At 41.0% G+C, this 22,461-nt stretch overlaps 1 protein-coding gene across 1 annotated transcript in view; it reads right to left on the minus strand.

The window, feature by feature from the left end:
• PEX1 (peroxisomal biogenesis factor 1) overlaps positions 1-22,461 on the minus strand; it is a 165,896-nt gene that overhangs the window by 106,903 nt on the left and 36,532 nt on the right. The window contains 1 exon segment of the mRNA XM_030200341.1: positions 15,495-15,618. Coding sequence (XP_030056201.1) covers positions 15,495-15,618 — 124 coding nt within the window.

A 22,461-nucleotide genomic window follows, 5' to 3' on the forward strand; every position in this document is an offset into this window, starting at 1 on the left:
CTCCAACATCTTGGGAAGACATGGGAGCCATGGTGCAGGATTTTTTTTGTTGTTGAAACTGGGATCCCATGGTCACCTAGCCCTCCCCTGTTCCAGAATCACTGCAACTCTAGTACAATGCTTCAAATATTAATCCCAGAAAGCTTGGCATATTCTGTTATAATTAAGCAATGCTGCTGTTTCAAAGCCATGCATTAACAAAACAGAAAAGAAAAGCAGTAAAGTTCAACCCTAAAGAAAACATTAGCAATACCAATACTTATGTTACCATTCCTTCTTGTAAATCCAATTACAAGCATAAAAAGTGATAATTTTACAAGCTCATTGTCCTTTTTCTCCATGCAGATTATCATTTTTAAATTCAGGCTTCCACCTGTCACATATAGACTGGTTAAAGTGGAACTGCACATTAAACAAAATTAAAATCAACAGCAACAGATGAATGAGAACACAAAAGATTACAAAGGTGTCCATCCGCCTTATATTTGTCCTTCATGAACAAGAAAACCTCAAAAATCTTTATATTTACTCATGTATACACCGCCATTCCAAAGGCAGGGTACAACCATCTACACATATCAATAAGATTAAAATAAAATTTCAAATGCAGACAAATAAGTGAACAATAACCAAAATCATTCCCTTTATTCCATCCTATGAATGGGTATATTCTGAATCACTTAGCTGCTACTCTATCAAAACCACCTGCTGGGACCAGCCCCTGTGCTACCTTGAAGAGGGAGGTCTCCTAAATGGACAGCATCACCCTGGTGAAGTTGGAAATAATCCTGTAGTCAGGACCAGCCCACCAGGGGATGCAATATCCTCTCATACCGATGATGTGTCTCCAGGAGCTTCTGCCCAGAAGGGAAGGGTTAAGATGGCTGTTGTAGCTGGTGATTTGATTATTAGGCATGCAGACAGCTGGGTGGCTGGTGGATGTGAGGATCGCCTGGTGCGAAGGTGGCGGACCTCACGCGTCACCTAGATAGGATTTTAGATACTGCTGGGAAGGAGAAGGCTGTCTCAGTACATGTAGGTACTAGTAACATAAGAAAATGTGGGAGGGAGGTTCTGGAAGCCAAATTTAGGCTCCTAGGTAGAAAGCTGAAATCCAGATCCTCTAGGGTAGCATTTTCAGAAATGCTCTCCCTTCCATACGCAGGGCCCAAGAGACAGGCAGAACTCCAGAGTGTCTATGCATGGATGAGATGATGGTGCAGGGAGGAAGGGTTTAGATTTGTTAGGAACTGGACAACATTCTGGGGAAGAGGAAGCCTATTCCGAAAGAATGGGCTCCACCTTAACCAGGGTGGGACCAGGCTGCTGGCATCACTGTTTAAAAAGGAGATAGAGCAGCTTTTAAACTAGAAACTTGGGGAAGGACAACAGTGGCTCAAAACCGATTGGTTTGGAATAAGATATCTTCAAAGATATCACCAAAACAGGGAAGATAGGGCATCCCAGTAGCGAAGTTGCAACAGAGAGCATAGTAGATCATGTATCTTTAAATAAAAAGCAAACAGATTTTCAAGATTGCACATTATCACTATCAACTGCTCAGCAAGATGTAAATAGGAACAACAGTCTGAAATGTCTATATGCGAATGCCAGAAGACTAAGAAATAAAATGGGAGAGTTAGAATATATTGTACTAAATGAAAAAATACATAATAGGCATTTCTGAGACCTGGTGGAAGGAGGATAACCAGTGGGACACTGTCATACCAGGATGCAAATTATATCGCAGTGATAGGGTTGATCAAATTGGTGGAGGGGTAGCATTGTATGGTAAGGAGGGTCTTGAATCGAACAGGCTAAAAATTCTACAGGATACAAAACACATCTCAGAATCCCTATGGATTGAAATTCCAAGTGTAAAGGGGAAAAGTATAGTGATAGGAGTGTACTACCGTCCACCTGGCCAGGCACCTGGCAAGGATGAACAGACAGATGTAGAAATGTTATCAGAAATTAGGGAGGCTAACAAACTGGGGAACACAATAATAATGGGTGATTTCAATTACCCCGATACGGACTGGATAAATGTAACATCAGTGCATGCTAGAGGGGTGAAATTCTTTGATGGAATCAAGGACTGCTTTATGGAGCCAACAACAGGAGGAACAATTCTAGACCTAGTCCTTAGTGGAGTGCATGATCTGGTGCAGGAGTTAATGGTGCTGGGGCCGCTTGACAACAGTGATCAAAACATGATCAGATTTGATATAGGCTCTGGAGTAAGTACACACAGGAAATCCAATACGTTAGCATTTAACTTTCAAAAAGGATAGCATGATAAAATGAGAAAAACAATGAAAAAAAAATCAGGTGTGGATGCTGTTCAAAAATACCACCCTGGAAGCCCAGGCCAAATATATTTCATCTATTAAAAAAGGAGGAAGGAAGACCAAACAACAGACAGAATTGGTTAAAAAGTGAGGTGAAGGAAGCTATTAGAGCTAAAAGAAAATCCTTTAGAACATGAAAGAAGGATCTGACTGAAAATAATAGGAAACTACATAAAGAATGGCAAATCAAATGCAAAGCTCTGATAAAGAAGGCAAAGAGAGAATTTAAAAAGAAGATTGTGTTGGAGGCAAAAACACATAGTAAAAACTTTATAAGGTATATTACAAGCAAGAAGCTGGCAAAAGAATCGGTTGGACTGCTAGATGACCGAGGGGTAAAAGGGGCACTCAGGAAAGACAAGACCATGGCAGAGAGATTCAATGAATTCTTTGCTTCGGTCTTCACCGAAGAAGTTGTGGGAGAGATACCGGTGCCAGAAATGGTATTCAATGTTGACAAGTCAGAGAAACTGAATCAAATCTCTGTAAACCTAGAAGATGTAATGCTGTAATTTAACAAATTGAAAAGTAGCAATTCGCCAGGACCGGATGGTATACATCCCAGAGTATTGATAAAATTGAAAAATAAACTTGCAGAGCTATTGCTAGTAATAAGTAATTTATCTTTAAAATCAAGCATGGTACCGGAAGATTGGAGGGTGGCCAATGTAACACCGATAAAGGGTTCCAGAGGTTATCTGGGAAGTTATAGACTGGTAAGCCTGACATCGGTGCCAGGCAAAGTGGTAGAGACTATTATAAACCACAAAATTACAGAGCATATTCAAAAGCATGGATTAATGAGACAAAGCCAACATGGATTTAGTGAAGGAAAATCTTGCCTCACCAATCTACTACATTTCTTTGAAGGGGTGAACAAAACATGTGAATAAAGGTGAGCCGGTCGATATTGTGTATCTGGATTTTTAAAAGGTGTTTGACAAAGTACCTCATGAAAGACTCCAGAGAAATTGGAAAGTCATGGGATAGGAGGTAGTGTTCTATTGTGGATTAAAAACTGTTTAAAGGATAGAAAACAGAGAGTAGGGTTAAATGGTATTTTCAATGAAGAAGGGTACATAAGTACATAAGTAATGCCACACTGGGAAAAGACCAAGGGTCATCGAGCCCAGCATCCTATCCACGACAGCGGCCAATCCAAGCCAAGGGCACCTGGCAAGCTTCCCAAACGTACATTCTATACATGTTATTCCTGAAATTGTGGATTTTTCCCAAGTCCATTTAGTAGTGGTTTATGGACTTGTCCTTTAGGAAACCGTCTAACTCCTTTTTAAACTCTGCCAAGTGAACCGCCTTCACCACGTTCTCCGGCAACGAATTCCAGAGTTTAATTAGCATTGGGTGAAGAAACTTTTTCTGCGATTTGTTTTAAATTTACTACACTGTAGATTCATCGCATGTCCCCTAGTCCTAGCATTTTTGGAAAGCGTGAACAGACGCTTCACATCCACCTGTTCCACTCCACTCATTATTTTATATACCTCTATCATGTCTCCCCTCAGCCATCTCTATACCAAGCTGAAAAGACCTAGCCTCCTTAGTCTTTCTTCATAGGGAAGTCATCCCATCCCCGCTATCATTTTAGTCGCCCTTCGCTGCACCTTTTCCAGTTCCACTATATCTTTCTTGAGATGCGGCAACCAGAATTGAACACAATACTCAAGGTAGATTGTGGAGTTCCACAGGGGTCTTTGTTGGGACTGCTGCTTTTTAACAAATTTATAAATGATCTAGATATGGGAATAACTAGTGAGGTAATTAAATTTGCCAACCACAAAAAGTTATTCAAAGTTGTTAAATCGCAACAGGATTGTGAAAAATTGCAAGACAACCTTACAAGACTGGGCATCCAAATGGCAGATGTTTAATGTGAGCAAGTGCAAGGTGATGAATGTGGGAAAGAGGAACCCAAACTATAGTTACGTGATGCAAAGTTCCAAGTTAGAAGTCATCGACCAGGAAAAGGAGCCAGGAGTCATTGCTGACAATACTTTGAAACCCTCTGTTCAGTGTGCTGCGACAGCAAATAAAATGTTTGATATTATTAGGAAAGGAAGGGTCAATAAAAATGAGGTTGTTATAATGCCTTTGTATCACTCCATCATGCAACCACACCTTGAATACTATGCGCAATAAATCTGGTTGCTGCATCTCAAAAAAAAAGATATAGTGGAATTAGAAAATGTACAGAGAAGGGTGAGGAAAATGATAAAGGGGATGGGACAACTTCCCTATGAGGAAAGGCTGAAATGGCTTGGGTTCTTCAGTTTGAAGAAAACACATCTGAAAGGAGATATGATAGAGGTATATAAAATACTGAGGAGTGGAATGGGTAGGCATGAATCGCTTGGTTACTCTTTTTAAAAATATTAGGACTAAGGGGCACGCAACGAAGCTACAAAGTAGGACATTTAAAACAAACCAGAGAAAATATTTCTTCAAACTCGAATTCGTTGCTAGAGAATGTGGTAAAAGCAGTTAGCTTAGTGGGGTTTAAAAAGGGTTTGGATATCTTCCTAAAAGAAAAGTCCATAAGCCATTATTAAAATGGACTTGGAAAAATCCACTGCTTATTTCTGAGATAAGCAGCATTTTATTTATTTATTTATTGCATTTGTATCCCACATTTTCCCACCTCTTTGCAGGCTCAATGTGGCTTACAATACATGAGTAGTGGAAGTATATAAGAAAATATACATTTAGTATAACAGAAGGATCTTGGGTAACATGATAATGATGAAACATGATAGTAGTTTGACAAGCAAATATTGGAAGGCAGTTCTAGATATATGTATAGGAGTTCATATTTGTTGATCTTTGTTGTATGCCTTGTTAAAGAGATGGGTCTTAAGTAGTTTGCGGAAGTTAGTTCATAGATCGTTTTTAAGTTGCACGGCAGCGCGTTCCAGAATTGTGTGCTCAGGTAGGAAAAAGTTGACGCATGAATTAGTTTGTATTTTAGACCTTTACAGTTGGGGAAGTGAAGATTAAGGAATGTTCGGGATGATTTTTTAGCATTCCTGGGTGGTAAGTCTATCAGGTCTGACATGTAGGCTGGGGCGTATTGTACTGTTTTGGGATCGCGCCAGGTACTTGTGACCTGGATTGGCCACTGTTGGAAACAGGATACTGGGCTTGATGGACCTTTGGTCTGTCCCAGTATGGCAACACTTTTAGCACCCAGTCATTGCTGAACAGTGATACCTATTGGCACTTGTACCAGATTTCAAAAATAAGAGCTGTGCCTATCAGCTACAGACCTGTCCATGCAACAGTTAGGGAGTTGGGAGGGCAAAGTCAGTAAGAGAACATGAAAAAGTCCACATGAGAAGTGAAAGCTTCCAAGAAAAATAAAACAAACCCAGAATATGACCCTGCAAGTTGCTTTGAGTAGTGTTTCTCAACCGTGTCTGTGAAGCACACCTAACCAGTCTGGATTTCAGAATACCTAAAATTCTCACAGCCTTGTACATTTTTCATATTCTGCTAGCTAAAAATTCAAAGTACATTAAAACAGGAGTGCGTTTCCCTGATCTACAGAACATACTGTACAGGTCCAACAAGAAAGAACAACAACTATAAAACATTCAAAAAATAATTATGACAAGAAACCTAAAAGTCTTGATTGCACCAGTCTTCACATCCCTTGACAATACTTGGTGGAAACTCCTTTTGCAGAAATAATGGCCACGAGACATTTAGGAGGATTAAAGTCTATCAACTTTGCAGTTTTGCCCATTCTTCATGGCTCAAGCTCTTTCAGGTTAGTTGGAGATCATCGGTGGGCTGCAGTCAAGTCTTGCCACAAAATTTCTATTGGATTCTAGTCTGGACCACTTGACATTCTTTTTTCTTGCTGAACCAATCCACTGTTGTGTTATGTTTGTGCTTAGAATCATTGTCCTGAAAGGTGAAATCTGTTATACTCCAGTCCCAGATCTATGTCAAATACTTTTCTTCAGGATCTATCTGTAACTTGCAAGATCCATCTCTCTCTCAATTTTCAAAAGCTCCCCCCCCCCCCCCCCCCCCCGTTCCGTTCCACTGATGCAATCACCATGCTTTGTGGTGTTAGCAGGCTAATGTGTTATGTTAGTTTTACACGTATCACTTAGCACCGATTATTTATGATGAGCGATTTCTGTTAAGATTACATCTTGAGTAGAGAGGTGTGGTAGCCGTGTTAGTCCACTTTTCAAGGTAATCAATGGAAATAAAACAAAATAAAACATGGAAAAGAAAATAAGATACCACCTTTTTTTATTGGACATAACAATACATTTCTTGATTAGCTTTCAAAGGTTGCCCTTCTTCGTCAGATCGGAAATAAGCAAATGTTGGCAGATGACAGTATATATAAGTGAAACATCAAAGCATTCTAGTGGCAGTCTAACAGGATGGGGTGGATAGGTGAGAGACAGGATGGTAAGAATCTTAAAAGGGAACTTTAAAACAATACAGGAACGTAAGACCTTTGAAGTCAGAATGATTAAATATTTTGACATCCACCAGACAGGACTTAACAAAGATCTGGGTTTTCTAGCCCATTATAAAACATAAAATTGCACTGCTTTGTCCCCCTCCTGTCTCCATGCATATCTCACCTGTCCCTCACCTATCCACCCCCATCCTGTTAGACTACCACTAGAATGCTTTGATGTTTCACTTATATATACTGTCATCTACCAACATTTGCTTATTTCTGATCTGACGAAGGCCAACCTTCGAAATCTAATCAAGAAATGTATTAAGTTATGTCCAATAAAAAAGGTATCATCTTATTTTCTTTTCCAAGTTTTATTTTGTTTTATTTCTATTGATTACCTTGTTAAGATTACTAAATTACTTTTCAAGATGGATGTAAGGGAACTGGAGTTTGGTGTTCTGATACCAATGGGGCCCTATGGGAGAGTAAATCCAATTCAAAAAAACACAGTCCTGTTTTTTTTTTGTTTGTTTTTGAGCTTGGTACATTTTGGAGTGGTAACTGCAGCAGCAGAAATTGGAAGTGAAGGTGTTCTTAACACTCGCTCAGTGCTAAGGCTGATTTATTACATGATTTGATCATTATTTGTATCGTGGAATCTTGGTTACAAGCCAGTAATATGGTTTTAATGAAAGCAGAGTTGCTTACCTTTGATGAGGGTTTCGGGATGCAGCTATATGCCAAGGTAATGTCATCTGATGGAGCCTTGTATGCCAGAGCTCTCCTTGGCCCACAAAATCTAAATTTTGGCCTCTCTGAATATGCACGGAGGTTCTCGTGCTGCTTCGGTGCCCTCCCCTTCCAGTCCATATCATAGTAAAGATGTTCATCTTTCTTCATTTTTTTTTTTGAGGGAATAGAGGGCATGTCAATGCAGCTGCAGATCCCTGTCTACAGCGAACCCCGTTACAGGTAAGCAACTATGCTTTCTCCACAGAAAAGCAGGGGGATGCAGACACACTCCAAGATAAGTCCTGAGCAGAGGGCCATGATGTAAAGAATTGGGTGGTGAAATGTTTTAAAAACAAACTGCAGTTAAGGTACAAAGAAGCTACATAGGACTACTTGACCAAATGCTGCATCTTGTAACGAAGAATGAGATAAGAGTAGAGAATGACAAAGGGACCCGCGGTAACCAAGGGGACAGGGACAAACTTTGTCCCCGTGTCATTTTCTAATCGAGACAGCAATGTCTTGTGAACATATGGACTGACAACCATGTTGTTTTCCAGATATCCACAATAGATAGTGACCTCAGGTTAGCTAAAGAAGTCACCTTTGCCATTAGCTTGTGTGCCCCTACGTGCCCAGGAGGTTGAAGATCCATAACAAAAAAGAAATAACAAAAAGAAATGTAGTCTGCTATCCAGTTTGAAAGTGTTCATTTACAAACCAGTTTTTCCATGTTACTAGGGTCATAATAGAGCAAGGCTCTTCTGCAATCTAAGCTATAAAGGAAAATTCAGCTTGGGATGAGTGAGGAGTAGAGAAAAATTTCACAATATCATTGTCTTTTTGTTTCCTTGTAGGTTCGCATTTTTATGTTTAAATCTTTTTATTCAAAACAGCCTCATTTAATACAGTTACAGCTTGTAACTAATAACCATAAATTTAACATGTCATCAGTGCAACTCCATCCAATCTCTTATGTCAGGGCAGTACAGTTTTCACTTTTTTCCCTCCCCCTCCCCTCCTTCCCCTTCCCTCTCCTCCCATCCCTCCCCCTCCCTCTGTTCTTCTTCTTCCCCCCCTTTATGGAAGCTATTGGTTACAAAACGTTTCTAGGTTAAGTCACCCAATTCCATTTCTTCTCAACTCTTTGCTCTACCCTCCCATCCTCCCCCCGGAACTGTCCATAAATATAGGAGATGTAGGCCAAGACCTCGCAATGGTGCCTTCCTCATATTGGAATGTGGGGGTCTCCCAACCGGTTAAGTACAGCACTACGCGCCCGAGGCGCAAGCACATGTATGTAACTTTTCCAAGTCAAATATAGTTCTCTTTGTCTTTTAAATTTCAAGTAGGTGTCTCGTAATTCCATCAACAACAAGGTGTGGAATCTATTGTGCCATTGCCAATATGTAGGAGGTTCTCGTTTAACCCAATTGACCATTATGCATTTCTTACCGATTAAACATGCTTTATATAGCAATAAATTATGGTGAACAGCACTGGCCCCCACCACAGCGTCCAGACCCAGTAGAGCATATTCCGGGCGCAATAGAATATGTTTATTCAACACATAGCCCATAAATCTAAATATTTTAGCCCAGAATCGTCGGATCTCCCGGCATTCCCATAGAGCATGATAAAAAGTGCATGGATCTTTTCTACACCGCTCGCATATAGGTGAATCCACTCCCCCCATTTTATGTAGTCTCATTTTAGACGTATAGGCACAAAAAAATCACCCGTCCTTGGCATTCTCGTAGTTCTGCGCTACCTATTTTTCTGGGGACCTGCTTCAAAGTGCTTAACAACATTTGCCTTGTTATCCCTCTTTTGGTGTCTGCTGACCATTTCAGTGTAAGGTAATTCATTTGTTTCGGTCTATCAGTGTGCATAAGCCTTTTGTGTAAGAGTGATATTGATATGGCGTCTTCCGTTGGTACTTCATACAGCTGAGCAATTTTGTTCGGAGTATCCATAGCAAGATATTGCCTAGGGATACCTGCAATGTAATGGGAGATTTGTTGATATGCAAAGGTGTCCATCCATGTTACCTTTCCTAACCCTAAAGATTCCACTCCCTTAATCTTACCAGTGGAATCTACCATGTCTTGTAAAACCGTAATCACTTTATGTCTCCAAACTCGGAATCTCGAGTTATCCATTCCTGGCATAAAGTCTTTATTCCCCATTATAGGTAGTAGCCCACTCTGGTGTGCGTTAAATGCCCATGCTCGTCCTAATTCTCTCCACACCATCCGAAGCGGTCGAACCAACAGGCTAGACCTAATATGTTTTGGAAGGGAAGATTGCTTAGCCTGCAACTCATATGGCAAGCTTAAGGGATGAGCCCACTTTTCCTCTGCTTCCCTCGGTGAATGGTAAGTGGTTCCTAATAGCCAATCTCCCACATGCCTCATTAAGCAGGCTCTATTGTAACGTAACAAATCTAGGACCCCCATCACGCTTGCACCTGTTGCATACAGACTGGTTAAAGTGGCACTGTACACTGGAACAAAATTAAAATCTATAGCAATAAATGGATGAGAGCACAAAGGTGACACGATTGATCGGTCACACAGAACTCTGAAATTACTTTGGGAATAAATTTAGGATGGTTCCTCAATAACACCCTGTTATGGAAAAACTGAACGTGTGTGTGTGGTGGGGGGGAATGTACTAAATGCTTGTAACTTGCCAATTCTTCTTGCTGTTATGGCTACTAGGACAACTGTCTTTCAAAGTTAGATGACTGATGGGCTTTCCAGGAGTTTGGCTAAAATAATAATGAGGTCCCACGCAGGAAGGAGTGATTCTAAGGGGGGGGGGGGGGGGTTAGATTCATAAGACCCCTTCAGGAAATGGGAGACCAGAGAATTGGTGGCGAGAAATTTTCCCTGAAGTATTTTGGCGAAAAACTGAGAAAGCCACCAGATATATCCTAACGAATGATGTCTTGAGATCAGATTCTGATAGCTGAAACAGATACGAAAGAACATTCTCTGGAGAACAATAAGCAGGGCTTTCATTAAGGGGTTTCACCTAGATGGAGAAACACCACCATTTACGAAGATATGATCTTGTTTCTGGTTTTCTTTAAGATAAGGGCACCCGCACTTGTCTCACTGGCTCTGACAAGGAAATGATGTCAACATGGCCTGCTCAAATTCCAAGCTGTGAGGGATATGTTCTCGAGAACGCAATGCAGAATTTGTCCATGGTCCTAGTTAGCAATGCTGGGTGATGTTTTCCAGCCTGAATGGACTTCATTTGTCCCTATCTCGAGGAAGAGTCTCTGTGAAATAGTGCCCGATGTGGATCACCATCTCTCTATTGGATCTATGCCTCAGTAGGTGGGTTCAAACTATTGCACCACAGGTCATGAGTATTTTGTATTATCTGGTATCACTGTCCCTGGAGAAGTGCACAATGCCAGCAATGTTAACATTCACGTATATGTCCTCAAACGGATCCACTAGATATAAATTTATTTGTCCAATTTCTACCCTCCCTGTCCCTGTAAAATTGTTGGAAAGAATGGTTTATTTTCAGTTGCTGGATTTTGTTGCTCAACCTGTTTTATTAGATCTCAATAACAGTTTTAGGATGTTATGGGGTAGAGACCTTGCTTGTTTCCCTTATCGATACTATGTGAAGAGGGTTAGATACTATGGATTCAATTTTTTTTTGCTCTTTGTAGGTGTGGCATCAGCTTCTGATTGTGTAAAATGCTGTATTTTATTGGACAGGCTTTAGCAATTGGGGTTGGAAGTTTTGATACTTGATTTAGGTGAGGGTTGAGGGAGATTTTTCATCATGGGTATATACACAGACTGGAGTACCAGAGTGATCTTGTTGCGTCTGCTCTGTGATATATTTAAAACTTGTGGTGTCCATTATCTGTATGAAGATGATATTATGTTATTACATTCCTTTTTCCATTAAGAGAGGGCTTGAGAACACTTTGCTGACTATTTTCAAGTGATAAATTGGTTGGCCACTCAGTAGTTAGTTATTAATTTAAAGAAAAACAGAAGCACAGATAGTTTCATTTGGGGGTAGCTTCAATAAGCCCAAGTTTGCAAAAATTAATAGATTAGACACACCTGTGACGATAGAAGAAGTTAGAAGTACCTAGGGATACTTCTCAACTGTCAGCTCAGCTTGAAAGGACATGTAAGAAAAAAAAAGTGTACAGTCCATACGCTAAAATACTTCATCACCTTGGACCCTTCAATTTCAGAGCATTTTGCAAACTAAGTTTTCCCTGCTTTAATTATTCAAATGCTATATTGGTAGTGTTACTGGCGTCAATCATTAAGTTTCACAATCTGGTTTTCGGCCAAATTTCAGAAATGAGAATGGGGTGGATTCATTATTGGATAAGCTTAGACTGTTAATGAATGATGGGAAAAAAGGCCCTACTTTTACAGTTCAATCTTTCTAGCACATTTGATTTGGTTAACCATGAGATTTTGTTAACTAGTCTTGATAATTTAGGTATTAAAGGCAGTGTTAAGGATGTTAATTTTTAGTAGACAGAACCTATAAAGTAATGAAAAAATAATTTTTTTTTTCAGTGTTGGAAGAGGACCTATGGAACTCCTCATGGTTCGCCATTACCTCCTATGTTGTTCAATGTTTATATGCACTCTCTAGGAATTTGTACTGGAAAATTCAGGTTTTAGTTCTTGTTTTTATATATATTGCTGACAATATAATATAGTGCTTCCTATTAATGTTAACTCAGAGCAGGCCTGAGTTTGATTGAATCTTGGATGAAATTTAAGGATAAAACTACATTTTTATTTGTATTGATCTTGGTAAATAATATAGCGTTTGCTCTGGTGTTCACAGTTAAGAGTTTTAGGAGTCTTCTTTGATAAAACACTATCATTAGGACCTCATATCAATCAGTTAATTAAAAAATATTTTTATTAATGCATAAATTACATAGAATTTGTAAATATTTTGATATTGAGCATTTTAGATTGCTTGTACAGGCACTGTTGTCACAAATAAATTATTTCAATTTAATTTTTCTGAGTTGTTCAAAAACTTTATTAAGAAAACTCCAAACTTTACAGAACACTTCTATTAGGTTCATTTTTTTCCTTACCTAAGGTTGCTAGAATAACAATGTTTTATCAGAGGTTGCACTTGCTTCCTATTGAAGGGAGGATTCTTTTTACATTTTTATGTGTACTTCATAAAATTTTGTATGATACTTTGCCTCCTTATATGTATGTCCATTTTCAATTTGTACCCTCTGAGAGAAGACACAGAAGGTGTACTAACTCCATCTTTTCATTGTCTACTCCTAAAAGGAAAAACATTCTTCATATTATTTCGTGCCTCTTTAGACTACCAAGCAGTAAAAGCCTGGAATGATTTACCCAAGGAATTACAAGTTGTAACTCATTATTTTATTTTTTGAAAACTTTTTTGTTTTGCAAATGCATCTTAGAGACATTTTGACCTCTAAAGTGATTTTATAGACCTTTTTTTCAGTGTTAAATGATTTAGGATGAAATATTAATTTGAAATTATTTTTTTGAAGACCTTATTATATTTTTCACTAATACTGTTCCAGTTATTTAGTTTTATTGTAATCCGCTTAGAACTTTTAGCGGAATATAAGTTCTGTTATTCCATATAGGATTCTTTATAAATTTTGTTAAAGATTTTTAAATCTAATAAGGGATTAGCAAACCCTACTGTTTCTTTAGTGTTACAATACTTTTCTATCAGACTCTCTCATGCTTGTCTCTGTGATTTTTTTGATGTCCCCAATGTTAGGATTATTTGAAAAACGAAACCATGTGACAGAGCTTTTCAGAGATTGCACCTATCATATGGAATAGCCTGCTTGATAAGGAATTTCTGATTGTTACCTTCCATAAAAAGGTAATGGCATTTTTATTTAAAAAAAGCTTTTAATGGTTCCTAAAATAGGATGATATTGTAATATTTGTAAATGAACAGTTTGTTTTTGTAATTCATATGTACACTATGTACAATAACTTTAGTTACTGCATTTTATCTTATGTTTGCTTTTTGTAATGTATTCAAACCAGGGGCGTATCTGCGTGGGGCCACAGGGGCCTGGGCCCCCGCAGATTTCGCCCTGGCCCCCCTCCCCGCCGTCAACCCTCCCCCGCTGCTTACTTTTGCTGGCGGGGTCCGACCCGCAATCTCCATATTTCGGCTTCCTCCGTGGCCATGTGCTTCCAGGAAGTAACGCTGCAGCGCTGATTCGTTGAATCCAGTTCGGCGTCTGACGTCCCGGCACGTCGGACGCCGAACTAGATTCAACGAATCAGCGCTGCGGCGTTACTTCCTGGAAGCACATGGCCACGGAGGAAGCCGAAATATGGAGATTGCGGGTCGGACCCCGCCAGCAAAAGTAAGCAGCGGGGGAGGGTTGACGGCGGGGGGGGGGGGGGGGGGGGGGGAGCGGCGGCGGGGGGGGGGAGGCAAAAATGTGCCCCCCCTCTCTGGCTCTGGCCCTCCCTACCGCCGGATTCCAGATACGCCCCTGATTCAAACATTACAGAGTAGTGAATATAAATGTTTTTAAATAAAATATATACGCACTACCATTGTTTACAATACTTATCTGTGAACATAGACTATGCTAAGTTGGCATCCCAGTGGAACATAGATCTGCCTACTCCCTTACCCAAAACCAGTTGCAGGTCTTTGTGACTAAAGACTTTCCAAAGTATTCCAATTCTGTCCACCACTAGAAAACTTTGTACAAATTTGTTCTGCACTTGTATATCTCCCCAAGACGGGCACACCGTACTGGGTATACTATCAGTGACTCCTACCCCAAATGTCAACTTGAGGAAGCTAATTTGGGCAACATGTTTTGGAGCTGCCCAGAGGTGGCTGCCTTTTGGGACCACATTTTTCCAGTTCTTGCTCAGCTGTGGAAATAATCTGTGAATCCAGACCTGGTATTGCTTCTTGACTTTTCTTCGTTGGCAGTACCCATCCGAAGGCGCTTTAAACATTTTCTCTATCTTTCACACCGTCTTTGATGTTGCTCATCTTGATTGGTTGTTTGAAACTTCTTAATAAAAATTATTTCAACATAAAATACACACACACACATAATGCCTTAAGGCATTTTTTTGAAACCAGAGCTAATCTGAGTTTGCTATAGCAAAAGGTGTGGAAGAATTGTGCAATCAAGACTTTTTGGTTTCTTACTTTTAACTACTTTCTAGTACTTCTGTAATTGTTCTTTCCAGTTTAAAGTGTACAGAATGTGGTGCAGATTGGGGAAATATTCCTTCATTAATGCATTTTGAATTGCACTTTTCTGACAGCAGAATGCAAGTATGTATAAGAGGATGCGTGCACTTTTACAATGAACAGTAGATAAACATTCAATGAAGACTCAATCCATGCATCTTTACTGTGACAGTCCTGAAAACGTATCTGGCTAGGTGTGCTTCCAGGACAGGGCCAAGGAACTCTGACCTAGAACACAACAAGAGAGAGAGAGGAGGAGAGCTCTGATACTTCTTAGTACCCAGTTAGTTAAGTAGGTATTGAACCTGAGTTAAAGTTTGAAGGACAACCTAAAAACACACCAATTTGTTGTAAATCTTTCCCCAGTTGTTTTGACAAATGACTAGGAAATGCCTATTCCTAAGCTCCTCCCATCCTCTTCCTGTAAATGAAATATTGCAACAATTAAGAAATACTAATTTACCTTTATTCTCTAGAGAGCCTATTAGACTCAGAGAAACATATCCTGAAATGCACGGGTTCTAATGAACAGCCCTGAGAGCACCACACAAAATATTTAATATTTAAACTTGAGCTACATAATGGAAACAGAATATTCATCTGTAAAGACATTTTGTACATATCTTAAATAAAGTCTGTGGAGTTTTTAACCTTCTAATAAAGATGGACTACTGAAACCTCAAGCACACAAAGCACAAAATTACCTTCTTTAAGAGGCAGCTGGATGCTATCTGTAGATGCCATAATCCAAGGGAAAGTCACAGAACTCCCCAACTGTACCCAGGAACTGAAGGAAGATTTTATCTCTGCTTCATTTGTATTTTTATCCTGACAATGAAAAGAAATACAAAAAACCTGAAGACCACAGATTAAAAAAAAAAAAGCACAGTAGACTATAAAATTCTATTCTGCCATTTGCCGTTAAGCTATCCACCTCACCCCCAAGGAAGCAGGGGGACTAGATCCAAGATTGATCCTCCCCTCTCTCCTTGCTAAATAAAAGCACCTAAACATGGGAAAGCAATTGGAAATCCAGTCAGTTGTCTGCTAGATATAGAAAGGTCAAACAAGTTGTATTTTGAGCCCAATAAAAACAATTATCATAAATATTACATACTAGTTTTCAAGAGCTCAGCTCCTTCTCAGGTCAGTGGAAAATGAACTAAAGATGTTGCCCAAGTTACAAGTACATTACAGACTACACTATAGCGAAGTTTAAAGCTTTAAGTGTTTAGAAGGAAGAGGATGAAGGATGGTGAAGGGTAAAGCGATTAGAGGGGGCTAGGAAAGGTGAGAAAGACATACACAATGGGCCTTATTCAAGAACTTCCTTATTCTATACCTATGGGGGAAAAATCCATATAGAATAAGGATGGTCTGGTAATAAATGAGCAAATCAATGTCTCTGTCAAACCTATGTTTCAAAATATTGGATCATTTGAAATTTTGAATCTCTTAAATTCTTGATAGCTCTGAAGTTTCTTTTTAGCATCCTGATAAAAATGATACTGATGCAGCCCCCCGCCCCCCCAATAGGAGTGTTACCTTTGTGCCATATCACATTCAGATATTGGCTCCCCACTGAGGAACCTGCTCCAGTATGTACTGTATGTCCCTTCATTCCCCTATACTATTTAGGAACCAAATGCACTATGTGCAACATAAATACTGGTAACAAAATAGTATCTGATCCAAACTCCCTCCCTCACATCTCAAAAACAATCAGAATACACTATTTCAATTGTGTTTTTCATCCATCTTATATCAATTTGCACATGGTAGCCTTTTAAAAATAATTACATTTTGACCAGACTACAAAATTGTAAATAATTACATAACTTTATTTCACCCAGCAAAAATTGACAATTGCTAGGAGTCGCCCCAGAAAAGTGCCTTCCCTCTTATTGCGCCCAACCAGCTTCTGATCTCCTGAGATAAATCAATAGATTTCTACCTCATGACTGTAAACTCTGAATAGGTACATAGGTACATAAGCATCACCATACTGGGACAGATTGAAGGTCCATCCAGCCCTGTATCTTGTTTCCAACAGTGGCCAATCCACATCACAGGTACCTGGCAAGATTTCAAAAGAGTAAAACAGATTTTATGCTGCTTATCCCGAGAATAAGCAGTTGATTTTCTCATCCATCTTAATAATGGTTTATAGACTTTTCTTTCAGTTACTTAGATTAACAGGTTTTGTAAAAAGGTTTGGACAACTGTTTTTACCACATTTTCTGGCAATAAATTTGAGTTTAATTACATGCAGAGTGAAGAAATATTTTCACGGATTTGTTTTAAATTTACTATTTAGTAGCTTCATTGCCCCCTAGTCCTTGCATAACAAGTGATTCACGTCTACCCATTCCACTCCATTTAGTATTTTATAGACAGCTATCATATCTCCCTCAGTTGTCTCTTTTCCAAGCTGAGGAGCCCTAGCTTCCTTAACCTTTCCTCATAGTGAGTAATCCCATCCACTTCATCATTTTTATCACCCTTTTCTGTACCTTTCTAATTCTGCCATATCATTTTTGAGATATTCCAGGCACGCGGATGGCATTCCAAGCATATGGACTTTTCTTTTAGGAGCTTGTCCAAAGAGAAATTAGATCTTACCTGTTGTTTATTTCCTTACGGCCTCCAAACCAGTCCAGATGAATGGGTTGTGCCCTCCTGCCAGCAGATGGAGACCATTAGGCATATTTTCAAAGCACTTAGCCTTCCAAAGTTCCATAGGTTTCTATGGAACTTTGGAAGGCTAAGTGCTTTGAAAATATGTATGCATGACTACTAAGGCAGTGACATCACCCTATAGGAGGTCATGTGCATCCCTGAACCAGCTAGTATTACAAAGCAAGATGGAAACCCCCAAAACCCAGGGGCAAATAATCTATTGAAGTAGACACTAGTCAAACCAACAGAAGAAATGGAGGCCACCTCTTAGAGATGGAACTCCAGTCCCAAATAAAAACTTCGTCATCCAAACTGTAGCCCTGTATTCTCCATTGACTACCTAGAGCAAAACCAAAAGTATCACTGATTGGGAGGGTTCTGAACTGGTTTAGAGGCCTCAACAAAAGGTAAGATCTAATTTCTCATCCTTCTTCACTCTCCAAACCAGTCCAAATAAGAAGTACCAAAGCAGCACTTAACAAGGGTGGGATGCAACCAGTACAGCCACCAATACTTTGGTCCCAAAGTTAGCATCTGAACATTCAGCCTATAGCGGCGAACAAAGGAATGAAGAGTGAACCAGGCAGCAGCCCTGTAAACGTTCTGGGAAGACATCAATGTCTGCTCCACCCATGAAGAGACCTGAGCCCTGGTTGAATGGGCTTTCACTACTGTCTGTAACTGTCAACCCTTCAGAAAATATGTTGTTGCAATCCCTTCCTTGATCCAGCTGGCAACAGTGGCCTTAAAGGCTGCTTGACCCTTCTGTGATCTCCCAAACGAAACAGACAGCCTGTCCAAATGGCAAAACTCCTCTATACACTTCAAACAGACTCGTAGTATTCTCCCGACATCCAACTAGCAGAGTCAATTCCTGTCTTCTGAATCCTGAAGTCCCTCAAAAACTGGGAAGGAGACAGACTGAATGAAATAGAATGAGACCACCACATGAGACACATTACCACCTTCTCTCATGAGAAAACCAAAAATGGTTCCTAACAAGACACTGCTTGCAATCCTCCATCAAGAAGACTACTTTCAGAGTAAGATCCTAGATTGTCAACTGGCGTATAGGTTCAAAAGGTGCTGTAAGAGAACAGACAAGACTAGATTTAGATCCCAAGGAGGAACCACCGTCTGAGGTGCAGGTCTAAGATATTTCACTACTCTGAAGAATTGGGAAACATTCGGATGAAGCGGCTGGGAGTGCCCAACAACTCACCCCCAAAAACTCATGATAGCCACAAGATGCACTCTCAGGAAAACAGTGCCAAACCTCTGTCCAAATCATACTGCAAAAAATCCAGAATCTCACCCACTGAGGCACAAAGAGGCAAGACCCGGAGCTAAAAACAGCCAAGCCTCAAAAATTCTCCAAACACTTGATGTAGGCTAAGAACATGGAAGACTTCCTAGAACTTGACAAGGTGTTAATGACCCTTAAAGAATACTCCCCACTTTAAGAGCCATGCCCTGTCAAGAGCCACTCCATAAGACAAAAATCAATCCATGTCCTGCATAAGGACAGGTCCCCGAAACAACAGCCCCCTTGAGACAGGAAGGATGAGGGGGATCCCCCATCCTCAGTTGGATTAGATCTCTGTACCAGGGCCATCTGGGTCAGTCCAGGACCACTAAAATTATTTGGCCCAGGTGACATTTTATTCTCTGAATGGTCCAACCTAACAGCCAAGGTGGGAATATAGATAATCATCTGCTGGCCAGCTCTGCACTGGCGCATCAAGATCCTCAGACAGTCTCTGCTTCCTGTGACTGAAAAATCTGACAACCTTTCTGCTGTACGCTGTTGCCATCAGGTTCATCGCCTGCATGCCCCACTACTACTATCACACAAAAGGCTTCATCAGACAGCATCCACTTTCCCGGGTCAGCATGGGCACCTAGTAGAATGAAGAAAATTCTTCACCCACTGCATCAACCGAGTCACTTCTACATCCACTTGCTGGCTTCTGGAGCCCCCTTGCCAATTTACATAAGCGATCATCGTCATACTGTCAGACATCACTTGCACCGCTTGGTGCAAACGACCGTCATCTCCAGTCAACTGATCAGCCAAGATGTCTTTCTGTTGACAAGCACCCTTGCACTACCGATACCTAACAATGTGCAACCCAGACACTGAGACTTGCATTGGTCATCACAACCAGCTGCTTGGGCAACTCCAAGTCCATGCAGCAAACCAGGTTGGTCTTGTCCGGCCACCAAGCCAGACTGCACTTTGCTTCTCCTTGTGAAGGAAGACATTCACCTTCTCCAACTGAGACTACCACTGGGACAGCAAGGCATGTTGAAGAGGATGCATATGAGCTCTCAGTCTCACCCAGGGAAGTGCCTTGATCATTGATCATCACTGCCATAGAGCCGATAACCTGCAGGAAACCCCACACCAACAGTCTCAGCTGTGGAGAGGCACCTGGACCTGCAACTGCAGCTTTCTGATCCAACCATCTGGAAGAAACACCTTGTTGCAGCATGTGTCGAAATGAGCCCCTAGGTACTTCAAGTGTTGGAACAATCCTCAGCAGCTCATGGCCAGGTTCACCACTCAACCTAACTCCTTTAACAATGAGATTACCAGGTTGTGACCCTCCTGCTCTCCTCCGGGGACTTCACCCAACTCAACCAATTGTTAAGATAAGGATGAACAAAGGTTCCTTCTCTTTCATCACCACCATCACTTTGGAAAAGGTCCTTGGAGCGGTGGCCAAGCCAAAAGGAAGGTCCCAGAACAGAAAATGGCTACCCAACACTGTCAAACATATATACCTCTGATGTTTCTGCTGGATCAGGATGTGCAAGTAGGCCTCTGCAAAATACAAAGATGTCAGGAATTACCCCCGACGAACTGCTAATACCGTAAGGTCTCCATGTGAAACGAGGAAACCTTCAGGACATTGTTTACACTTTTTAGATCAAGAATCGGACAAAAGGTGACTTCATTAGGATCACTAAATAGGTTAAATACTGTGGCAAGTCTCTTTCATAGTGAGGGACCGGGACCACTGCATCCAATTGGCACAGTCATTCTAACATTGAATATATGGCCTCCACCTTCTGGGAAGCATGAAGGGGGGGGGGGGGGGGGACACGAGAAAGGTGTCAGGTAAAGGATAAGCAAACTCCACCTCCTCGAACCACCTCCATAACCCACTGATCTGGAGCTATAAGGAGCCATCTTCAGTATAACAGCTGCAATCAATCCCCCCCCCCCCATAAGAACCAATGAAGGATGGGCTCCCAAACCTTCACTGGAGCGAATAAGAGAACCTGAAGGGTCCCTGATCACCTTCCCAGCCCTCTTGTTTGCTGCTCTGAAAGAACTGGGTCCTAGACCAGAACCTACCCCACTGGGAACCATTCACTACCTGGACAGTACCCACAAGAATTTCGGAGCCGATCTATGGCCGAAGATTAAGAGGAATCCAAACAAGACTTATCCTCCAGGATCCAAGAAACCTTAGATTCCCCCAGTTTCTTCATCAATTTCCCCGTCCCCTAAAACAGAATCCTGCCTGACTTATACTAGTGGCTGATACACAACACTGGTGCAACATCTCTCTCCCTAATGATATGTTTAGCACCTTAGTACAAACATTAGTATTATCACACTTCGAATGCTGCAATACCATTGATGCTGGCTGTAAGGAATCTTCCTTGAAAAAACTGCAGACAGCTCAAAATACATCAAATTCAATGGTCAAAATTTACACGTGGGCGTGCTAGTTCAAACAGTCACTCAAAACCCAACACTTGAAAATATATGCAGGAATAGCAGAAGTCTGACAGTGACCTCAAATGGCACCTAAAATGGTGTCAGCTCCTGCCAAAACTGCTGACTCCTTGGGCCCCAGACTCTCCTGAGCCACGCTCACCTCCAGCAGCCTCCGCTCAAGCTCCTTATTGCCTCCGATGGTACCTTCACCTGCTCCAGAAGTGCCTTGTTGCAACTCAACACACACATGGCAAAAACCATGGAAGTCGCCACCAGCCGCTGTGCCACACACACACCGCACTGTGTCAGCCTTTCTCTGTTAAGGTAGCCATCACACAGAGCTCCACCAGAGACTATCCCCCGTAGCCTCAAACCCAGAAGGTCAGCCCAAAAACCACATGCTTCATCTTTTTTTCCCCTCTAGATTGCTCAACTCCCAGGGCTCTCAGGAAACCCCTCCAAAGAACAAAGAAGGGAAGAAGGAGAAGGAGGAGGAGGAGGCTGAGGCACAAATGGCAGAAGCTGTCCTGTAAAGGGGAGGGAGACCTGGGGCCCTGAGTGTGCACTCTCAAAGCCAAACTCAACAGCACCAGGTCCATGACAGTATGATTCTCCCTCTCAGCTTCCTTTTGATTACTTCCCCCCCCCCCCCCCCGCAAAGGGGCTACACAAGATGCCTCCCAAACCAGAATTGGGATGCACAGGACTTACCAACCATCTGCTGGAGACTGAGAATACTGACTGATTCAGTGGATGTACAGGACTCCTAACAGGGTGATGTCACAGCCTTCATAGTCAGTCTCCATCTGCTGGAAGGAGCACACAACTCATTCGTCTGGACTGGTATGGTGAACTGATGAGGAATTTTATTTTTTTAAACCTTGTTACACTAACCACTTTTACCATATTCTCCAACAACACGTTCCAGAACTTAATTACACACTGGATGAAGAAATATTTCTTCCTATTCATTTTTAATCTGCTATTTAGTAGCTTCATTGTGTGCCCCCTAGTCCTTGTGAATTGCTTGTTTACTCTTTCCAAAAATACATCTACCTGTTCCACTCCCCTTAGTCATCTCTTTTCCAAGTTGAGGAAACCTAGCCTCTATAACAGTTAGCTTAGCGGGGTTTGAAAAAGGTTTGGATAGCTTCCTAAAAGAAAAGTCCATAAGCTATTATTAAAATGGACTTGGGAAAATCCACTGCTTATTTCTGGATAAGCAGCATAAAATGTATTGTACTGTTTTGGGATCTTGC

This window comes from Microcaecilia unicolor, chromosome 1 (assembly GCF_901765095.1).
Source record: "Microcaecilia unicolor chromosome 1, aMicUni1.1, whole genome shotgun sequence".
In the NCBI taxonomy this organism is placed as follows: Eukaryota; Metazoa; Chordata; class Amphibia; order Gymnophiona; family Siphonopidae; genus Microcaecilia; species Microcaecilia unicolor.